Here is a 21,580-nt window from a genome sequence, read left to right on the forward strand (position 1 = left end):
TAACTGATTTATCAGCATGATGAGAGGCCAGTATGAAACATGAGCTCATCAGATGCTTGGGTTCCCACTCCAGGTACACTGTGGTCCTCAAGGCATAACCAAGACCTGAGAAGGTTCCAGACTAAATTGGCCCCTTGCTGTCAGTGCAGTAGAGTGCATTTATGCCAATAGTGTAGCTTGCTTTTGTGTTGATTATGAATGAGAAAATCTGGAAGGCAATTTGGTCCCATGGTAATGTGAGGATGGAGTCCCTTTCCTCTTCTAAGACATGTTCCCCAGATATCCAAGGTACTTGTCTGAAAAAGTTTTACCTTTGTTTGTAGAAGCTGAGATTTGGTGACATTGTTTTCTACAGTTACTAGGGTCCCTCCCCATTATTTATGTTGTTGAGATATGTGTTGACAAATATTGGATTTATTTCCAATGTTGTGGGGATGAAACTGCATCATTGCTAAGGTTTTGGGTCTAACAGCTAATCTGTCCAAAGACATCAGGTTAGTCCTACAGTCTTTCAGCCTGAATACCATAGGTAATAATCTTCATTCTGCTCTAGAAATTAAAATGGGTCAAAATCTCGAAAGAACAGTTTGACTTAGATGAGTTTTTGAGTCCATACTGAACAAAAGCAGGAATGGCAGTTATTCATTTGAAAAATTACTGCTTGTCTTTCTTTTTTTTTTTAATGAAATCTGCCTTTTATAAGTAATTCAAAAGGAACAGTGAGCTTTCTATGTGAGGACACTTTATCCCTTATAATCATTTAAATAAATATTACAACTTGACCCTACCCTTCATAGAAACCTTTAATGTGTGACTAATAGTCTAAGATCTATATTTTATGTGCCTTAGAAGTCAGTTTTACAGCATGAAACCATCAGTTTTGCCTTGATTATTTTAAGATAATTTTGGCCAAAGACACTCTTGTTATTAGGCTTCCCAAGTGGGTCAGTGGTAAAGAAACTGCCTGCCAACGCAGGAGCCACAGGAAATGTGGATTTTATCTCTAGATTGGGAAGATCCACTGGGGTAGGAAATGGCCACCACTCCAGCTTTCTTGCCTGGGAAATCCCATGGACAGAAGAACCTGGCAGGCTACAATCTATAGCGTCCCAAATGAGTCAGACATGGCTTAGTGACTAAACAGCAAATGCTTGTTGCTAAGGCAAGCTGCAATGTTTGGTCAGTTATTTTCCTCCAGGTTACTGTCCTTGTGTGTCTGTGTGTATTTTAAAGTTCATTTCATTTTCTGTATATTGTAGAGGTACCTGATGCAATGAGTTTGTGTTAAGTTTGCTCTGATTTTTCTGGCAGAAAACCACAAAATCACGGTCTAAATCTTATAGTACTGATGATGAGGAGGATGCACAGCAGAATCCTGGCAAGGAAACTGGCCAGCTGTACCGGTAAGAAAACTCCCCATGTTTCTTACTCAGGCTCCTAGGACCTCTCTATCCCCATCAGCTTGGCTGGTTAGTTGTATGTATCGAGAAAATCAGATCACAGGGTAAAGGGCTCAGTGCAGTGGGACATGTGACAGGATATGAGATGATAATATATGTAGGGGACTTTTACAGCCTGGTGTACAGTGGGCTCTTAATAAATGCTGGCTGTAACAGGCAAGAATCCCTTAGAAGAAATGGAGTAGCAAAAAGTCCAAAATGCAGTACTTGGATGCAATCTCAAAAATGACAGAATGATCTCTGTTCATTTCCAAAGCAAACCATTCAATATCACAGTAATCCAAGTCTATGCCCTGACCAGTAATGCTGAAGAAGCTGAAGTTGAACGGTTCTATGAAGACCTACAAGACCTTCTAACACCAAAATAAGAAAAAAGATGTCCTTTTCATTATAGGGGACTGGAATGCAAAAGGAGGAAGTCAAGAAACACCTGGAGTAACAGGCAAATTTGGCCTTGGAGTACAGAATGAAGCAGGTCAAAGGCTAACTGAGTTTTGCCAAGAGAACGCATTCGTCATAGCAAACACCCTCTTCCAACAACACAAGAGAAGACTCTACACATGGACATCACCAGATGGTCAACACTGAAATCAGATTGACTATATTCTTTGCAGCCAAAAATGGAGAAGCTCTATACAGTCAGCAAAACCAAGACTGGGAGCTGACTGTGGCTCCGATCATGATCTCCTTATTGCCAAATTCAGACTTAAATTGAAGAAAGTAGGGACAAATACTAGACCATGCAGGTATGACCTAAATCAAATCCCTAACGATTATACAGTGGAAGTGAGAAATAGATTTAAGGAACTAGATCTGGTAGAGTGCAGGATGAATTATGGACAGAGGTTCATGGCATTGTACAGGAGAAAGGGAGCAAGACCATCCCCAAGAAAAAGAAATGCAAAAAAGCAAAATGACTGTCTGAGGAGGCCTTACAAATAGCTGTGAAAAGAAGAGATGCAAAAAGCGAAGAAAAGGAAAGATATATCCATTTGAATGCAGAGTTCCAAAGAATAGCAAGGAGAGATAATAGCCTTTCTAGTGATCAGTGCAAAGGAATAGAGGAAAATAATAGAATGGGAAAGACTAGAGATCTCTTCAAGAAAATTAGATACCAAGGGAACATTTCATGCAAAGATGAGTTCAATAAAGGACAGAAATGGTATGAACCTAACAGAAGAAGATTTAAGAAGAGGTGGCAAGAATGCACAGAAGAATTGTACAAAAAAAGATCTTAATGACCCAGATAACTCACGATGGCATGATCGCTCACCTAGAGCCAGACATCCTAGAATGTGAAGTCAAGTGGGCCTTAGGAAGCATCACTACAAACAAAGCTAGTGGAGGTGATGGAATTCCAGTTGAGCTGTTTCAAATCCTGAAAGATGATGCTGTGAAAGTATTGCACTCAATATGCCAGCAAATTTGGAAAACTCAGCAGTGGCCACAGGACTGGATTTCATTCCAATTCCAAAGAAAGGCAATGCCAAAGAATGCTCAAACTACCGCACAATTGCACTCATCTCACACGCTAGCAGAGTAGTGCTCAAAATTCTCCAAGCCAGGTTTAAACATTATGTGAACTGTAAACTTCCAGATGTTGAAGCTGAATTTAGCAAAGGCAGAGGAACCAGAGATCAAATATCCTCCGGATCATCGAAAAAGCAAGAGTTCCAGAAAACCATCTATTTCTGCTTTATCAACTAGGCCAAAGACTTTGACTGTGTGGATCACAATAAACTGTGGAAAATTCTGAAAGAGATAGGAATACCAGACCACCTGACCTGCCTCTTAAGAAATCTGTATGCAAGTCAGGAAGCAACAGTTAGAACTGGACATGGAACAACAGACTGGTTCCAAATAGGAAAAGGAATACATCAAGGCTGTATATTGTCATCCTGCTTATTTAACTTCTATGCAGAGTACATCATGAGAAAGGCTAGGCTGGATGAAGAACAAGCTGGAATCAAGATTGCCGGGAGAAATATCAATAACCTCAGATATGCAGATGACATCACCCTTCTGGCAGAAAGTGAAGAGGAACTAAAGAGCCTCTTGATGAAAGTGAAAGAGGAGAGTGAAAAAGTTGGCTTAAAGCTCAACATTCAGAAAACGAAGATCATGGCATCTGGTCCTATCACTTCATGGCAAATAGAAGGGGAAACAGTGGAAACTGTGGCAGACTTAATTTTTTGGACTCCAAAATCAGTGTAGATGGTGACTGCAGCCATGAAATTAAAAGACACTTCCTCCTTGGAAGAAAAGTTATGACTAACCTAGACAATATATTAAAAAGCAGAGATGTTATTTTGCCAACAAAGGTCCATCTAGTCAAAGCTATGGTTTTTCCAGTGGTCATGTATGGATGTGAGAGTTGGACTATAAAGAAAGCTGAGCACCAAAGAATTGATGCTTTTGAACTGTGGTGTTGGAGAAGACTCTTGAGAGTCCCTTGGACAGCAAAGAGATCCATCCAATCCATCCAAAGGGAAATCAGTCCTGAATATTCATCGGAAGGATTGATCTTGAAGCTGAAACTCCCATACTTTGGCCACCTGATGCGAAGAACTGACTTATTTGAAAAGACCCTGATGCTGGGAAAGGTTGAAGGTGGGAGGAGAAGGGGATGACAGAGGATGAGATTGTTGGATGGCATCACTGACTCAATGGGCATGTGTTTGAGTAAACTTCGGCAGTTGATGATGGACAAGGATGCCTGGCTTGCTGCAGTCCATGGGTCACAAAGAGTTGGACACGACTGAGCAACTGAAATGATCTGAACTGTAACATCTGTCAGGTAAAAGGTATTTCCAGAGGAAAAGGGCCACATGAACTAGCACAGAGGAGCTTTACAGGAGATTGAAGTAGAAGACAGATGATAAGCACATGAGAAGAGCCAGGAATCTGAAATCAGCCAGACTTCAAACTCTTGTTCCTCCAACTTTTACATGGGGCTATGTAGGCTCCTCATTTGTATCTATTTCATAGGGTCACTTTAAGGATTAAAGGACTTTAACTGTTTAGCCTGATGAGCCCTGCCCCAATTAACTAAGTGCTCAAAAATATCAGCTGCTGCTTTATTATTTGTTGTTGAGTCACTAAGTCATATCTGACTCTTGTGACCCCATGGACTGAAGCCCACTGGGCTCCTCTGTCCATGGGGTGCACCAGGCAAGAATAATGGGGTGAGCTGCCATTTCCTCCTCCAGGGGGTCTTCTGACCCTGGGATCAAACCCATGTCTCCTGCATTGGCAGGCAGATTCTTTACCACCGACCACCAGGGAGGCCTGCTATTTAATTACCAGTAGAATTTGGGATGAGTAAAATGATCATAATTTTAGAACCCAAATTGTTATACATGATTTGATATAGGATTTTCTGGAAGATTATATATACAGTAAGTCTCACAAAGGAATATAAATTATATGCTTCATAGATAGATAGACAGATATACAAACATGTGCACATCCACATACACACCTGTGGCTTGATTGAAAGACAAACAAAATTGGAGGCATAGAGGTCCTGTAGGAAAGAATCAGTGTTGAATTCAGTTTTGTATTTGAGCCTTACTTCAACAATATGTCCATATATAAGATAGTAGCTAATTAGTAAGGGCAAAGATGTGTATGGTTCTTATCCTTAGGGTACAGAAAATCCAATACGTATAAATAGTTACACCAAAGGATATATAGAGAATAGAGTCACTTTCCAGGAGACCTCTGCTGTGAATGTTCTCAAATATAAGTTTGACAAAGGCTCAACTCCAAATCATCTTCCAATATAGGGATCAAACCTGCATCTCTTATGTCTCCTATTTTGGCAGGTGGGTTCTTTACTGCTAGTGCCGCCTGGGAAGCCCAATAGCCAGCCACATAAAGTCATGTTCCATGCTTCACTTAAATCAATTAGAAATTTGCCCGTAATAGCTACCAAGGCCCAAGCAGCTATGATTGTAGCCTTTTGGGACTTCAATAACTCAATTTTTAGATAAGGATTAAAAAAAGCAAACTGTATGTAGAAATTCTCTGTAATATGGAGTGTCTTGGGGGCTTTACTTGTCATTTCTAGGCATGGCTTCCCTCACATTCATTTATAATCATTTGCTTTCACAAAACCAGATTTTTCACCTATGGCTACAGAATTTCCTAATCACATGGTAAAGGAGGAACATGGACTCTTTCTTCCCATTGATTTTTATTCCTGTTTGTATTCATGTCTTCTTTCTCAAATGAGTTACTGACACATTTTGACCTTAATTCTTTTGTTGAATGTTTATAAATATCATTATGATAAGAATTTTTGTCTGATTTGTTTACTATTTTATCTCCATTAGGTGCTCAGTAAATATAAAGAGTGAATAAATCTATATCATCACTATCTAATTCCAGAACATTTTCACCACACCAAAAAGAAACTCTACCATTAGCAGAGATTTCCCATCCCCCTCTCCCCCAGCCCCTGATACCAACTAATCTACTTATTTGGGGCTGCACCCTGTGGCATCTGGGGATCTTAGTTCCGAGACCAGGGATCAACCTTGCGCCTCCTGTGTTGGGAGTGTAGAGTCTTACCACTGGACCACCAGCAAAGTCCCCCGACTAATCTGCTTTTTGTCTCTATAAATTTGCCTTTTCTGGACATTACCTATAAATGGAATTCTACCATATTTGGCCCATTTTTGTCTGATTTCTTTTACTTAGTATAATATTTCCAAGATTAATCCATGTTGTAGAATGCATCAGTACGTCATCATTTTTATTGTTGAATAATATTCCATTGTACGAATATATTGCACTTTATTTGTTCACTAGCTGAAGGATATTTAGGTTGTTTTTACGTTCTAGTTATTATAGATAATACTACTATGAACATTCATTTCTAAGTTTTTCTGTAAATATAGGTTTTAATTTCTCTTGGGTATTAGTTAAAAGTGGAATTGCTGAGTCACATGGTAACTGTTTCATGTTTTTGGACTGCCAAACTATATTGGCAAAGCAATTGAGCCATTTAAAATTCTCCAGTAGTGTGTGAACGTTCCAATTTCTCCTCATCCTTGCCAACACACATTATTACCCGCCCTTTTGGTTATAGCCAACCTAGTAGACATGAAGTGGTATCTCATTTTAGTTTGGTTTGCATCTTCTTATTGGCCATTTGTGTATATTTGGTGAGGACTGAAGTTTTTAATGATTATATGTTTTCCGGGAGGAGAAAAGTGCTTCTGTAAAGGGAATGTGGTATTCTGTGGATAATTTTACTGAGGCAAAGAGCAAGTGGTAGAATCTGTAAAGTTGTGGAGGAAAAGAAATGCTAGGAGTGGTTTATAGGATCTATACTGTATAGATATATAGAAAGAATAAGTGATGTTTATCTTAAAAAAGTTGAATATATTAATAGAAAAGGTATAAAGAAGAAAATCAAAACACTATAAATATACCTCTAGAAGATAATGACTATGGAAAGTTTGGTGTGTTTCTTGTTAGATGTATTATTGTTCAGTCACTAATTCGTGTCTGACTATTTGTGACCCCATGGATTACCATACACCAGGCTTTCCTGTCCTTCACTATCTCCTGGAGTTTGCTCAAACTCATGTCCATTGAGTTGGTGATGCCATCCAACCATTTCATCCTCTGTTGCCCGCTTCTCCTCCTGCCGTCAATCTTTCCCAGCATCATGGTCTTTTCCAATGAGTCAGCTTTTTGCAGCAGGTGGCCAAAGTATTGGGGCTTCAGCTTCAGCATCAGTCCTTCCAATGCGTATTCAGGGTTCCTTTCCTTAGGATTGACTGGTTTGATCTCCTTGCAGTCCAAGGGACTCTTAGATGTATAATATGCTGTTTAGTCTAGCCAGGTTCTCCTTCTGCCAAAGTAGGGTGATTCCCTGGTAAACTCTGGTATTACTCCACAGTTGGGTAATGGTAGGAATCTAGCCCTTCACAACAGAACTCATAAATTCAGGAGAAGAGACTGTGGATAAAATCTGGCTGAACAGTGAATAAAGCCACATAAGTAGAGTGTTGTGGTGGAGACAGTACTGAACTAAAAATCACATTTAGGTTCTAATCCTGGCTCCATCAGAGCAGGTAGGGAAGGTGGAGTAACCAAAAGCCCAAACTTCTTCTAGCTCTAAAACATCATGAGTCCTGGGTGTGTTTTACAGGTTGGGCCGCCGAAGGAAAACCATGAAGCTGTGTCGAGAGCTCTCTGATTTGGTTGTGTACACAAACTCTGTGGCAGCCCAGGACATTGTGGATGATGGTAAGGCCTGAGTGTTTTCACTTCTGGATAAACACTCCTGACCTTTCTTTGTCAATTGTTAATTAAACTTTTGTTAATCGAATCATCAGCACACATTTCTGGAACTGCGTAGAATCCAACTTGAGCCTGAGCATCAGGAAACTGATTGCTGGAACAATACTTAGCTCACAGGGAGCGCTCTATTGATCACTTTGTTTGCCTAACTGGCTAGAGGTCAGAGACATTTCCTGCAGGGCAGAGGAGGACTTTATTATTAAAAAGGCAGATGGATCAGAGCAAGGTCTTCCCTGTGTTTAAACTATGGACACTTGACCTAGTTTGATGGTCAGATCACAGATGGCCATTCCAAGTGTGAATGACTAGAAGAAAGAGGAAATTAATTGGCAAAAATAACATCCTGAAACGCCCCATATTTTCTCATTGAGAGTTTTGACCTTGATGAAAATAATTTAACCCACAGATTGCAATTTTAACAAAAAGGGCAGAAATTTCAAAAGCATTGGCTCTTTCACAGTTTTTTACCCATCAATTGCCATATGTGGAGCTGAGAAATCCTAGTCGCAACTCTTCTTACCCTGACTTCCTGCTGGCTGCACTTTCTCCTTAGCCTCTTCGCTTCTCACTTGTGTTTTGTCTAGTTATTGAGTGCTTATGAAGATACACTATGATCATGTGGGTTTTCAGTATAATTGTAGTTTCACTGGAAGTGAAAATTACATCAGAGTCTCCCATTCTCATGCCTCAGCGGCGCTGAAACAACATTGTTCTGAGTCTTGTGTCTTCACAACCTCCAGGATTTTTCCTCAGATCTTTGTTTTTTCTTCCCCTATTCTACAAGTGTATATTTTTTTATCTGAAGATTTACTTCCCTTTGGTGTTGAATCCTTCTTCAGATGATGACAATTATTAAGAAAAATTGAACTTCGTGTGTGATGAGAACCTGTAGACTTCTGAGAAAGTGAACCTTCTTTTTTTCCAGATTTTTTTTCATTACAAGTTATTATAAGATGTTGAATTTAGTCCCTTGTGCCACACAGGAGGGCCTTGTTGTTTATTTTATGTATTTTGTTCTTGTTTTTGTTCAGTTTCTTAGTCATGTCTGACTCTGTGACTCCATGGACTGTAGCACACCAGGCTTCCCTGTCCTTCACCATCCCCTGGAACTTGCTCAAACTCATGTCCATCGAGTTGGTGATGCCATCCAACCATCTCGTCCTCTGTCATCCCCTTCTCCTCCTGCCTTCAATGTTTCCCAGCATCAGGGTCTTTTCTAATGAGTCAGCTCTTGCATCAGGTGGCCAAAGTACTGAACCTTCAGCATCAGTCTTTTCAATGAATATTTACAACTGATTTCTTTTAGGATTGACTGGTTTGATCTTGCAGTCTAAGGGACTCTCAAGAGTCTTCTCCCACACCACAGTTCAAAAGCATCAATTCTTTGGTATTCAGCCTTCTTTATGGTCCAGCTCTCACATCCATACATGACTACTGGAAAAACCATAGCTTTGACTATATGGATCTTTGTTGGCAAAGTAATGTTTCCACTTTTTAATATGCTGTGTAGGCTTGTCATAGCTTTTCTTCCAAGATACTTCCCTAGTGGCTCAGACAGTAAGGAATCTGCCTGCAATGCAGGAAACCTGGGTTTAATCCCTGGGTTGGGAAGATCCCCTGGAGGAGGGCATAGCAACCCACTCCAGTATTCTTGCCTGGAAAATTCCATGGACAGAGGAGACTAGTGGGCTACAGTCTATGAGAGTCATAAAGAATTGGACTTGACTGAGTGACTAACACTTTCACTTTCTTCCAAGGAACAAGCGTCTTTTAATTTCATAGTTGCAGTCACCATCTGCAGTGATTTTGGAGCCCAAGAAAGTAAATTCTGTCACTGTTTCCATTAGTAGTTGTATGTATTAATCCCAAACTCCTAATGTATCCCTCCTCTTTCCTCTTTTGTAACCGTAGTTTTGTTTTCTGTGTTTGTGAGTCTATTTCTATTGTGTAAATGGGTTCATTTGTGTCATACTTCAGATCTCACATGCAAATCATATCATGTAGTATTTGTCTGTCTTTGTCTCACTTACTTTACTTAGTATGATAATCTTTAGGTTCATCCATATTGCTGCAAATGGCATTATTTTATTCTTTATTATGGCTGAGTTCTCTGGTGTGTGTGTGTGTATGGATGTATGTATGTATACACAAACACACACACACACACACCATATCTTCTTTATCCATTTATCTGTGGATGGACATTTAAGTTGCTCCCATGCCTTAGCTATTGTAAATAGTGCTGCTATGAACATCAAGATGCATGTGTCTTTTTGAATTAGAGTTTTTGTGTTATCTGAATATATGCCTAGTAGTGGGATTGCTGGATCATATGGTAGTTCTCTGTTTAGTTTTTTAAGGAAACTCCACACTTTTTAATGTAGTGGCTGCTACAGTTTGCATTCCCAGCAATAGTGTAGAAGGTTCCATTTTCTCCACACTGTCTCCAGCATTTATTATTTGTAGACTTTTTGATGATGACCATTCTGACCAGTATGAGGTGATACCTGAATATCATATTCTTATAATAACGGCCGGGTAGTGGTGATGTAGTTGCTCAGTCATGTCTGACTCTTTGTGACCCCGTGGACTGTAGCCCACTAGGCTCTTCTGTCCATGGGATTCTCCAGGCAAGAATACTGGAGTGGGTTGCCATTCCCTTCTCCAGGGAATCTTCCCAACCCAGGAATCAAACCCAGGTCTCCTGCATTGCAGGCGGATTTTTTACTGACTGAGCTACAAGGGAAGCCAATAACTACCTACAGCTAGAAAATAAACTTGGGGAGTATTTTAATGGAGTTAGAGGTATATTTGGTTCATAGAAATATAATTTCTACTGCATGCCTCAGGAAATCATAATCCCATTAGCGTAATGGAAAATAATATTGAGGATTGTTTAGTTCTTGAACATCACCTATTTTTGTCTTGTGTGTGTGTGTGTGTGTGTGTATTTTGTGTATACCACAAAATAAGTAATAGATAATGAATGCATGGTTTATCCTAATGCAAAACAACTCAGCTCTATTAATATACTAATTGACATGTGCCTAATTAGCAAGGTCATCTTACTGATGATGTGGTGTGCCTAATTTATGTAGAGAGAGGAAAGAGTGTACTAATTTTAGTGCTGTTACATCTGAAGGTGGTTTATCACAAAGACTATATTTTCTTTTATTATGTTCAAAGTATTCCTCATCAACACCTACAAGTATGATCATTTTTAGTATGCTTGAGATATGTAACCTTGCTAAAAAGTTATGTCAATAAGATATATATGATAAGGAGTCTGTATGCAGGAAATCATCAAATTAAACACTGTAATTCTCTAATTTCTTTGCCTCTCACTTGTATTTATGACTGTTTCAAGTTCCAACTCTAGAATGTAGTTGCTAGTCAATTTGTCCAGTATTTAATATCTCAGACTGTACAACCCTGAGGACCACAGGGGCCCTGGGAGACTGTGCACAAATTAATTTGTACAGTCTGGATACAGTTCAGGTCCAGTAAAACAGTAATTCAGCTCTGGTTCATGGGCCATGTCCTTTAGTCTGGGTTCAGAGTACACACTGGAATGAAAATGAGACTCTGGGGAAGTTTAGACTGATCTCTTCCAACAGGTCCAGATGAGATTGGGTGGTCATTTTAGGGATGAGGTATGGATATTTACTGAAGAAGTAGGAGTGGTGGGGCATTCTAGATGTGTGGCACAAAAAGACAGAATTGGGAGAAAGGGGTAGGATATTAAATATTTGGAGGTTTTCTCCATCGTGACCCCCTAACTTGTAGCATCGTTGGCCCTAGATTATCCCTTTCTGATGATGCTCCAAGCAGAAACTTTAATATCGGCTTCCTGTTTTTTTTTTTTTAACCTCCCATTTTTTCCCATTATTTATAAACTTGGCTAGGTGGATATTCTTTATAATATTCTTTTGAATTCTTTTTCCATTATTATTCCTTTCTCCCAAACAGGTTTTGACTGGCTTCAAGATTCTTTTCAAATCAACTTTAAAACCCAATCTTCCTGTTTTGGAATTACTCTTCCCCTGTATTTTCTTAAGCCTCAAATGCAGTCACTGAATGTGTTTCACACCTGTGCTTTCTAAATGATGCCTTCCATGATTGTCTCCCTTTTATCAGGAATGAGTTGCGTAGAGAGTTTTATTTATCCATAGGTGTCTTGCTCTCTGGCAAAGCTATTCTGTTTGAATCAGGCACCTAGAAAATGTTCCCTCTCTGCCCTCTTCCTACTAGCCAGATCAACATGAAGTAAGGAGATAAGAGAATGCTCTTGAGAGAATATGGGATTCAAAAATAGACAGTTACCTGAACGAGATGCAAAGCTCTGATTTGAAATGGTAAAAGAGTCCTGGGAGTGGGATTTTATAGATCTTTCTTGCTCGGGAGCTGAGCCTCTTCTGGTTGAATTCGCTCTTTCGCTCTGCCCTTTATTATTGGTGTAATCGGACTCAGGATCTTGCATGAGTGGTGTTTTCTTTGCCGCAGTTCTCACATTTCTGTTTTCTTGGTTAAAACCCGCGTTAGGAACCACAGGAAATGTGTTATCCTTTAGTGAAACAAGAGCACATCAAGTGGTTCAGCAGAAATCAGAGCAGTTCATGGTTTATAACCAAAAGCAGCTCACGAGGATTTATCCCTCCGCCTACCGCATCGATTCCAGTAACTTCAACCCTCTGCCCTACTGGAACGCAGGTTGCCAGCTAGGTGTGTATACCTCTGGGAGGAGCAGTTCTCCGTGGGTCTGAGTCTAGGCTGCTATGTTACCTAATTCTCTTAAACTTTGAACTTGCACAGTGGCACTGAACTACCAGTCTGAAGGGCGAATGATGCAGTTAAATCGAGCCAAATTCAAGACAAACGGCAATTGCGGCTACGTTCTCAAACCCCAGCAGATGTGCAAAGGTGTGTGTTAAATTCATAGTCGTATCTCTGAAAGCAAGAGACATTTACTGAAGGAGCACTCGGGAAAGCAGAGTGCCTCAGTGTTTTGCAACATGATTTTTAAAAATGAGAAAAATTAAGTATTGGAATGTAAATAAAGAACCCTTTTTAAAAAATAGTTATTTTTAATCGAAGGGTAATTGCAGTATTTTGTTGGTTTCCACCCATACATCAACATGGATCAGCCATAGGTATATATATGTCCCCTCCCTCACACCTCCCACCTCATCCCAGCCCTCTAGGATGTCACAGAGCCTAGGTTTGGGTTCCCTGAGTTATATAGCAAATTCCTGTTGGTTATCCCATTTTATATATGTTAGTGCATATGTTTCCATGATCCTGTTTCTGTTCGTCCCACCCTCTCCTTCCTGCCCCCTCTACCCTGTCCATAAGACTGTTTTCTATGTCTGCATCTCCACTGCTGCCATACAAATAGGTTAATCAGTACCATCTTTCTAGATTCCATGTATATGTGTTAATATACAGTATATTTGCTTTTCTCTTTCTGACTTACTTCACTCTGTATAATAGGCTCTAGGTTCATCCACCTCATTAGCACGGACTGAAATGTGTTCCTTTTTAATGGCTGAGTAATATTCCACCATATATATGTACCATATATTCTTTACCCACTCATCTGTCCATGGGCATCTAGGTTGCTTCCATGTCCTGGCTGTTGTAAATAGTACTGCAGTGAACACTGGGATACATGTGTCTTTTTCAGTTATGGTTTTTTCAGTGTTTATGCCCAGTATTGGGATTGTTGGGTCATATGGTAATTTTATTCCTAGTTTTTTAAGGAATCACCATACTGTCTTCCATAGTGGCTGTATCAACTTGGAATGTAAATAACTCTTGTCACCACTGTTTAATAATTCGGTAGCCTTCCTTGGTAGGCTGGTGTTTGGCCTTCCCCTGTAGCTCAGCTGGTAAGGAATCTGCCAGCAAAGCAGGAGACCCCAGTTCGATTCTTGGGTCAGGAAGATCCCCTGGAGGAGGGCATGGCTACCCACTCCAGTATTCTTGCCTGAAGAATCCCCATGGACAGAGGAGCCTGGCAGGCTGCAGTCCATGGGGTTACAAAGAGTCGGACCTGACTGGGTGGCTAAACCACCCATGCAGTATATTTAATTCTTTAAATCCCAGGTTCCTCTGTCCCTGGGTATTCTCCAGGCAAGAATACTGGAGTGGGTTGCCATTCTCTTCTTCAGCATGTGTGAATATGTACGTGTAATTTCCATGCTACCAACCTTAGATTTTAACCTCTATTTGTCTTAGGTACTTTCAACCCTTTCTCAGGTGATCCACTTCCTGCCAACCCCAAAAAACAGCTCATCCTGAAAGTGATCAGTGGACAACAACTCCCCAAACCTCCAGATTCCATGTTTGGAGACCGAGGAGAGGTAAGCCATGTATGACCAAGTGGTTAGTTATGTGATTATCTTATCGTGTTTACATTTCAGCTGAGGGTGCTGTGGAGGTATGCGTGTGTGTGTTTGTCAATGAGCCCTGACCTCAGTTTCTCTGATATTAACTGACTTCCTGGCAGAGTACACACGAGTGCACTTCATCATCTATTTTGGAGGCATGAGTGCACTACAATTCAATTCACAGTCCAAGAAGGACACAGGCAATGGTAAATTGAGATGCAAGGAGCAATTTTGTTATTAATAGAAACAGTGAACAAGAGAATGTCTTCCCCTCCCTGCATTTTTCACCTGCTGTGACCCTCGTGTCTGCTACACATTGGCCACCTGCTCCCTGGTCACAGGCCACTCTTCCCTTGCTGCGCTTCTGTTGCATGTTTTACAGTGTCTCCCTCTGTGGCCACAGCCTTCGCCCTTTCCAGAGCTGTCACTCCATGATCCCCGCTGTACCTGCTCTTGGCCTTCTTGGCCTCTGTTTCCTGTCTGTCGGTCAGCCCCTCCTCTGCTCGTGTCCTTCCTCTCAGGAGTTGTCCATCACTTCAGGCTATCTGCCACTCCCACCTATTAAACTATCCTTTCTGGATCTTGAATGTCGATGGGAAAACCACATAGCTCTGAGTGGTCCCACCATCAACTCTGTCTCTAATCTCTGCTGAGTTCTGCAGTGCCGTCCCAGCTCTTCCTGATCAGCCCTCCATCACATTTCCCGCAGCAGACAGTGTCAACCTCTTCTCTCCTCATACGTGTATTCCCATCACTTTCTCACCTTTAGCAGATGGCTCCATGTCCTGCCTCTTGGGAAGTAGAGCTGCAGGTGGGGCCGTGTCTTCCCTGTCATCTGCAATGCCTCTGGCCTCGTCTCAGCCACCATCAGCTCGTGGCATTTCTGCTGCAGTAGGTTCTCAGCTCACTGGTCTCCCCGCTTCCATTCTGTTCTCTCAGCAGCAAGAATAGTTAAGTTGGTAGTATCAGAAAGTTTCTCCTTACTTCTTCTTCTTTCCCTTTTTTCTTTGTTGTCTGCAGAAGGGAAGACTCACTTCCTATATTTCCCCTAAGCTTTTTGCTTTGAAAAATTTCAGTCCTTAGAAAAACTGCAGGAATAGCAGAATGAACACTGTATCTTCAGCATCTAAATTCACCAGTTAACTTACTAAATTTTGTTACTTTTGCTCTATCTTCCTTTCATGTGTAAATGAGTATATGGTAAATATACATATACAGTTATGCACTTGAAAGGGAGACGTAAAGCAAATATAACAAAGTTTAATTATATGTGTCACATACACACACACACACACACACACACTCATACACTCATACGTATACCTTTGCTTTTCTTTGGAGAATTATTTGAGAGCAAGTTAACATCATGACCCCAACCCCTAAATACGTCAGCATTTTTCTCTCTCTTTTTAAAATTTAATACAAATAAATATACTTATTTTTAATATTTATTTTGCTGTTCCGGGTCTCAGTTACAACCTTTGAGATCTTTAGTTGCAGCATGTGGGATCTAGTTCCCTGACCAAGGATGGAACCTTGCATTGGATGCAAGGATTATTAGCCAATGGATCTCCAGGGAAGTCCAGGCATTTCTCTCTTAAAGACAAGAAGATTGAGACTTTCCTGGTGGTCAAGTGGCTAAGACTCCATGCTCTCAGTATAGGAGGGGTCCAGGTTCAACCCCTGGTCAGGGAACTGGATCCCACATGCCACAACTAAAGATCCTGCATGCTGCAATGAATACCCAGCACAGCCAAATTAATTCATTAATTAATTTTTAAAAAAGAACAAAGTTATCCTATATAACTGCAGTACAGTCATTACACTCATGTCATTAGATATTGGCACAATAATATATTTTTCTGCTATTTTATTTTTTGTTTCTTTTAGACCTTCAGAACAACTTTATCCATCTTTTTAAGATGTTAAAATACAGTTTTGAAAGATTACTTTCCATTTACAATTATTGCAAAATATTGGCTGTATTTTCTGTGTTGTAAAGTACATCATTGACCCTATCTTACACCCAGGAGTTTGTTGGTACAATAATTTTATCTAAGATAATACATATTCAGTTTTACCCCATTATCCCAAAATTGTTCTTTTATTATTTTTCTTTTTAGATGCAGAATCCAATTGAGAATCACACATTGCTTTTAGTTGTCATTTCTCTTTGGTCTTTTAAAATGTGGAACAGTTTTCCAGTTTTGTTGTCATTATATTGATTTTTATTTATTTATTTATTTATTTATTAATTTTAATATCTTTAATTCTTACATGCGTTCCCAAACATGAACCCCCCTCCCACCTCCCTATATTGATATTTTTAAATGTCCAAGCCAGTTGTGTCCATAATGTCCCTCAGTTTGGATTTACCTGATTGTTCATGATTTAGTTCAGTTCAGTCACTCAGTCGTGTCCAACTCTTGGCGACCCCATGGACTACAGCATAACAAGCTTCCCTGTCCATCACCAACTTCCGGAGATTATTCAAACTCATGTCCATCAGGGTCTTTTCCAACTCATGTCCATCAGGTCTTTCACATCAGGTGGCCAAAATACTGCAGTTTCAGCTTCAGCATCAGTCCTTCCAGTGAATATTCAGGACTGATTTCCTTTAGTATGGACTGGTTTGACCTCCTTGCAGTCCAAGGGACTCTCAAGAGTCTTCTCCAATGCCACAGTCCAACTCTCACACCCATACATGACTATTGGAAAAACCATTGCTTTGACCAGGTGGACCTTTGTTGGCAAGTAATGTCTCTGCTTTTTAATATGCTGTCTATGTTGGTCATAGCTTTTCTTCCAAGGAGCAAGTATCCTTGAAGTTCATGGCTGCCGTCAACATCTTCACTGATTTTGGAGCACAAAAAAATAAAGTCTGTCACTGTTTCCATTGTTTCCCCATCTATTTGCCATGAAGTGACGGGACCAGATGCCATGATCTTTGTTTTCTGAATGTTGAATTTTAAGCCAACTTTTTCACTCTCCTCTTTCACTTCCATGAAGAGCCTCTTTAGTTCTTCTTCACTTTCTGCCATAAGGGTGGTGTCATCTGCATATCTGAGCTTATTGATATTTTTCCTGGCAAACTTGGTTCTAGCTTGTGCTTCATCCAGTCTAGCATTTCTCGTGATGTACTTTGCATATAAGTTAAATAAGCAGGGTGACAATATACAGCCTTGACATACTCCTTTCCCGATTTGGAACCAGTCTATTGTTCCATGCCCAGTTCTAACTTTTTCTTCTGGATCTGCATACAGATTTCTCAGGAGGCAAGTAAGGTGGTCTGGTAGTCCCATCTCTTGAAGCATTTTCCACAGTTTATTGTGATCCACACAATCAAAGGCTTTGGCATAGTCCATAAAGCAGAAGTAGATGTTTTTCTGGAACTCTTTTGCATTTTTGATGATCCAACAGATGTTGGCAATTTGATCTCTGGTTCCTCTGCCTTTTCTAAATCCAGCTTGAGCATCTAGAAGTTCACGATTCACGTACTGTTGAAGCCTGGTTTGGAGAATTTTGAGCATGACTTTGCTAGCGTGTGAGATGAGTGCAGTTGTGCCTGGTTACAATCAGAATACACATATCTGTCAGGAATGCTGCATGGGCAATGTGTTTCCTTCTCAGTGCATCGTATCAGGGGCCACGTTATGTCAGTTTATCCCAGGACTGATAATGTTACTTGGCTAAGGGAGTTTCTTCCTGATGTTTTTCATTGCATAGTTATCTCTTTATCTTTGTAATATATAGTTTGTGGTATTAAAGTAATCTTTTAAATGTAAGAGTATCTTTATTTTATAGTTAAAATAAAATCCAACCTCTTTATCATGGCTCATGAGGTTCTCTGTCAGGAGATTTTAACTCTTTCTTGAGCCACAGAAAAAGATGTTATCAGGTGAGGCCTTTGTGCACTTTCTCAGTGTTTTTAAATGCATACAATAAACAGATAAAGTGACACTTTAGGAAGCTGCTGCTGCTGCTGCTAAGTCCCTTTAGTTGTGTCTGACTCTGTGCAATCCCACAGACGGCAGCCCACCAGGCTCCCCCATCCCTGGGATTCTCCAGGCAAGAACACTGGAGTGGGTTGCCATTTCCTTCTCCAATGCATGAAAGTGAAAAGTGAAAGTGAAGTCGCTCAGTCGTGTCTGACTCGTAGTGACCCGATTGACTGGAGCCTACCAGGCTCCTCCGTCCATGGGATTTTCCAGGCAAGAGTACTGGAGTGGTTGCTATTGCCTTCTCCATTAGAAAGCTAATTATATTGAAATTCACTTATCAATGTTAGAAACAAGTTGTGACATACAAATATGTGTGCAATAAATAGCAGGATCTAGAGAGGGGTTGAATAACTATTAGATGAGTATGGGTGACACAGAGATTTCTGTCACGACCATGATGTGACTTACACACCTGTGATTTCTGTCAGACACAAAGTTATAGTGCTAATATTCTACTATTTGTGCTTTATGGAAAATGAAAATACAGTTTTCCTCTCATCTTGACTCATTGAATTTTCAGCCTCTGATCTCTCACATTATTCATTATCTCTGAGAGTGAAATAACGTTTCTTGCTCCCAATCAGAAAATTGTCATCTTTAATTTTCACCTTTTCTTTGCTCTCCACATCTACCCAGTTACTATCTCCTGGACATTCTGCCTCCTGAATCTCTCCCTATTCTTGCTGCTACTGTTCAGCTCTATTCTCCTGGCATGTCACCTGGATTACAGCTTTGATGAAGCAGACACTGTTTTCTCAGGTTTACAGATGAGGAAACTGAAGCACAGATGTTACACAATTTGCCCAAGTCCAGCAGTGTTGAAGCTGGAAGCTGTCCTTCAAGCCTGTGGTGGCTGCTGCTATTTTTTTCCTAATTGGAGGATGATTGCTTTACAACATTGTGTTGGTTTCTGCTATACAAAAATGTGATTCAGCTATGTATACACGTATCTCCTCCCTGCCTCCCACACGCCCCCATTCCATGCCTCTAGGTTATCACAGAGCACCAAGCTGAACTCCCTGTGTTATGCAGCTGCTTCCCACTAGCTATGTATTTTACACATGACAGTGTATATACGTCAGTGCTACTCTCTGTGACATCTTAAATTCCTTAATTTAGATTTAATTAAATTAAACCTCTTAAATTCCTTAAAAACAGGAGTTGTATTTATTCAGTTCAGTTCAGTCGCTCGGTCGTGTCCAACTCCTTGTGATTCCATGAATCGCAGCACGCCAGGCCTCCCTGTCCATCACCAACTCCCGGAGTTTACTCAAACTCATGTCCATCAAGTCGGTGATGCCATCCAGCCATCTCATCCTCTGTTGTCCCTGTCTCCTCCTGCCCACAATCCCTGCCAGCATCAGGGTCTTTTCCAATGAGTCAACTCTTCGCATGAGGTGGTCAAAGTATTAGAATTTCAGCTTCAGCATCAGTCCTTCCAATGAACACCAAGGACTGATCTCCTTTAGGATGGACTGGTTGGATCTCCTTGCAGTCCAAGGGACTCTCAAGAGTCTTCTCCAACACCACAGTTCAAAAGCATCAATTCTTCAGCACTCAGCTTTCTTCACAGTCCAACTCTCACATCCATACATGACCACAGGAAAAACCATAGCCTTGACTAGATGGACCTTTTTTGGCAAAGTAATGTTTCTGCTTTTGAGTGTGCTATCTAGGTTGGTCATAACTTTTCTTCCAAGGAGCAAGTGTCTTTCAATTTCATGGCTGCAGTCATCATCTCCATTGATTTTGGAGCCCCCCCAAAATAAAGTCTGACGCTGTTTCCACTGTTTCGCCATCTATTTGCCATGAACCCTGCTTATTTATGCAGAGTACATCATGAGAAATGCTGGGCTGGAAGAAGCACAAGCTAGAATCAAGATTGCCTGGAGAAATATCAATAACCGCAGATAGGCAGATGATACAACCTTTATGGCAGAAAGTGAAGAGGAACTAAAAAGTCTCTTGATGAAAGTGAAAGAGAAGAATGAAAAATTTGGCCTTAAAGGTCAACATTTAGAAAACTTAGATAATGGCAACTGGTCCCATCACTTCATGGAAAATAGATGGGGAAACAGTGGAAACAGTGTCAGACTTTATTTTGGGGGGCTCCAAAATCACTGCAGATGCTGATTGCAGCCATGAAATTAAGAGACACTTACCCCTTGGAAGGAAAGTTATGACCAACCTAGATAGTATATTCAAAAGCAGAAACATTACTTTGCCAAAAAAGGTACGTCTAGTCAAGGCTATGGTTTTTCCTGTGGTCATGTATGTATGTGAGAGTTGGACTGTGAAGAAAGCTGAGTGCCGAAGAATTGATGCTTTTGAACTGTGGTGTTGGAGAAGACTCTTGAGAGTCCCTTGGACTGCAAAGATATCCAACCAGTCCATTCTGAAGGAGATCAGTCCTTGGTGTTCATTGGAAGGACTGATGCTAAAGCTGAAGCTCCAGTACTTTGGCCACCTCATGTGAAGAGTTGACTCATTGGAAAAGACTCTGATGCTGGGAGGGACTGTGGGCAGAAGGAGAAGGGGACAACGGAGGATGAGATGGCTGGATGGCATCACTGACTTGATGGACATGAGTTTGAGTAAACTCTGGGAGTTGGTGATGGACAGGCAGGCCTGGCATGCTGCAATTCATGGGGCTGCAAAGAGTCGGACACGACTGAGCGACTGAACTGAACTGAACTGAACTGATGGGACCAGATGCCATGATCTTATTTTTCTGGATGTTGAGCTCTAGGCTAACTTTTTCACTCTCCTCTTTCACTTTCATCAAGAGGCTCTTCAGTTCCTCTTCACTTTCTGCCATAAGGGTGGTGTCATCTGCATATCTAAGGTTATTGCTATTTCTCCCGGCAATCTTGATTCCAGCTTGTTCTTCATCCTGTCCAGCGTTTCTCATGATGTACTCTGCATAGAAGTTAAATAAGCAGGGTGACAATATACAGCCTTGACGTACTCCTTTTCCTGTTTGGAACCAGTCTGTTGTTCCATGTCCAGTTCTAACTGTTGCTTCCTGACCTGCATAGAGGTTTCTCAAGAGGCAGGTTAGGTGGTCTGGTATTCCCATCTGTTTCAGAATTTTCCACAGTTTATTGTGATCCACACAGTCAAAGGCTTTGGCATAGTCAATAAAGCAGAAGTAGATGGTTTTCTGGAACTCTCTTGCTTTTTTGATGATCCAGCAGATGTTGGCAATTTGATCTCTGGTTCCTCTGCCTTTTCTAAAACCAGCTTGAACATCTGGAAGTTCATGGTTCACGTATTGCTGAAGCCTGGTTTGGAGAACTTTGAGCATTACTAGTGTGTGAGATGAGTGCAATTGTGCGGTAGTTTGAGCATTGTTTGGCATTGCCTTTCTTTGGGATTGGAATGAAAACTGACCTTTTACAGTCCTGTGGCC

General features: G+C 40.8%; 1 protein-coding gene across 2 annotated transcripts in view; it reads left to right on the forward strand.

Annotated features, from left to right (window-relative positions):
* PLCH1 (phospholipase C eta 1) overlaps positions 1 to 21,580 on the forward strand; it is a 248,790-nt gene that overhangs the window by 214,175 nt on the left and 13,035 nt on the right. For both annotated transcript variants that reach the window (XM_069562069.1, XM_069562058.1), the window contains 5 exons: positions 1,312 to 1,403; positions 7,627 to 7,724; positions 12,321 to 12,500; positions 12,591 to 12,698; positions 14,016 to 14,140. In XM_069562069.1, the coding sequence (XP_069418170.1) occupies positions 1,312 to 1,403; positions 7,627 to 7,724; positions 12,321 to 12,500; positions 12,591 to 12,698; positions 14,016 to 14,140 (603 nt within the window). The remainder of the gene's footprint in view (positions 1 to 1,311; positions 1,404 to 7,626; positions 7,725 to 12,320; positions 12,501 to 12,590; positions 12,699 to 14,015; positions 14,141 to 21,580) is intronic.

This window comes from Ovis canadensis, chromosome 1 (assembly GCF_042477335.2).
Source record: "Ovis canadensis isolate MfBH-ARS-UI-01 breed Bighorn chromosome 1, ARS-UI_OviCan_v2, whole genome shotgun sequence".
NCBI classification, from domain to species: Eukaryota; Metazoa; Chordata; class Mammalia; order Artiodactyla; family Bovidae; genus Ovis; species Ovis canadensis.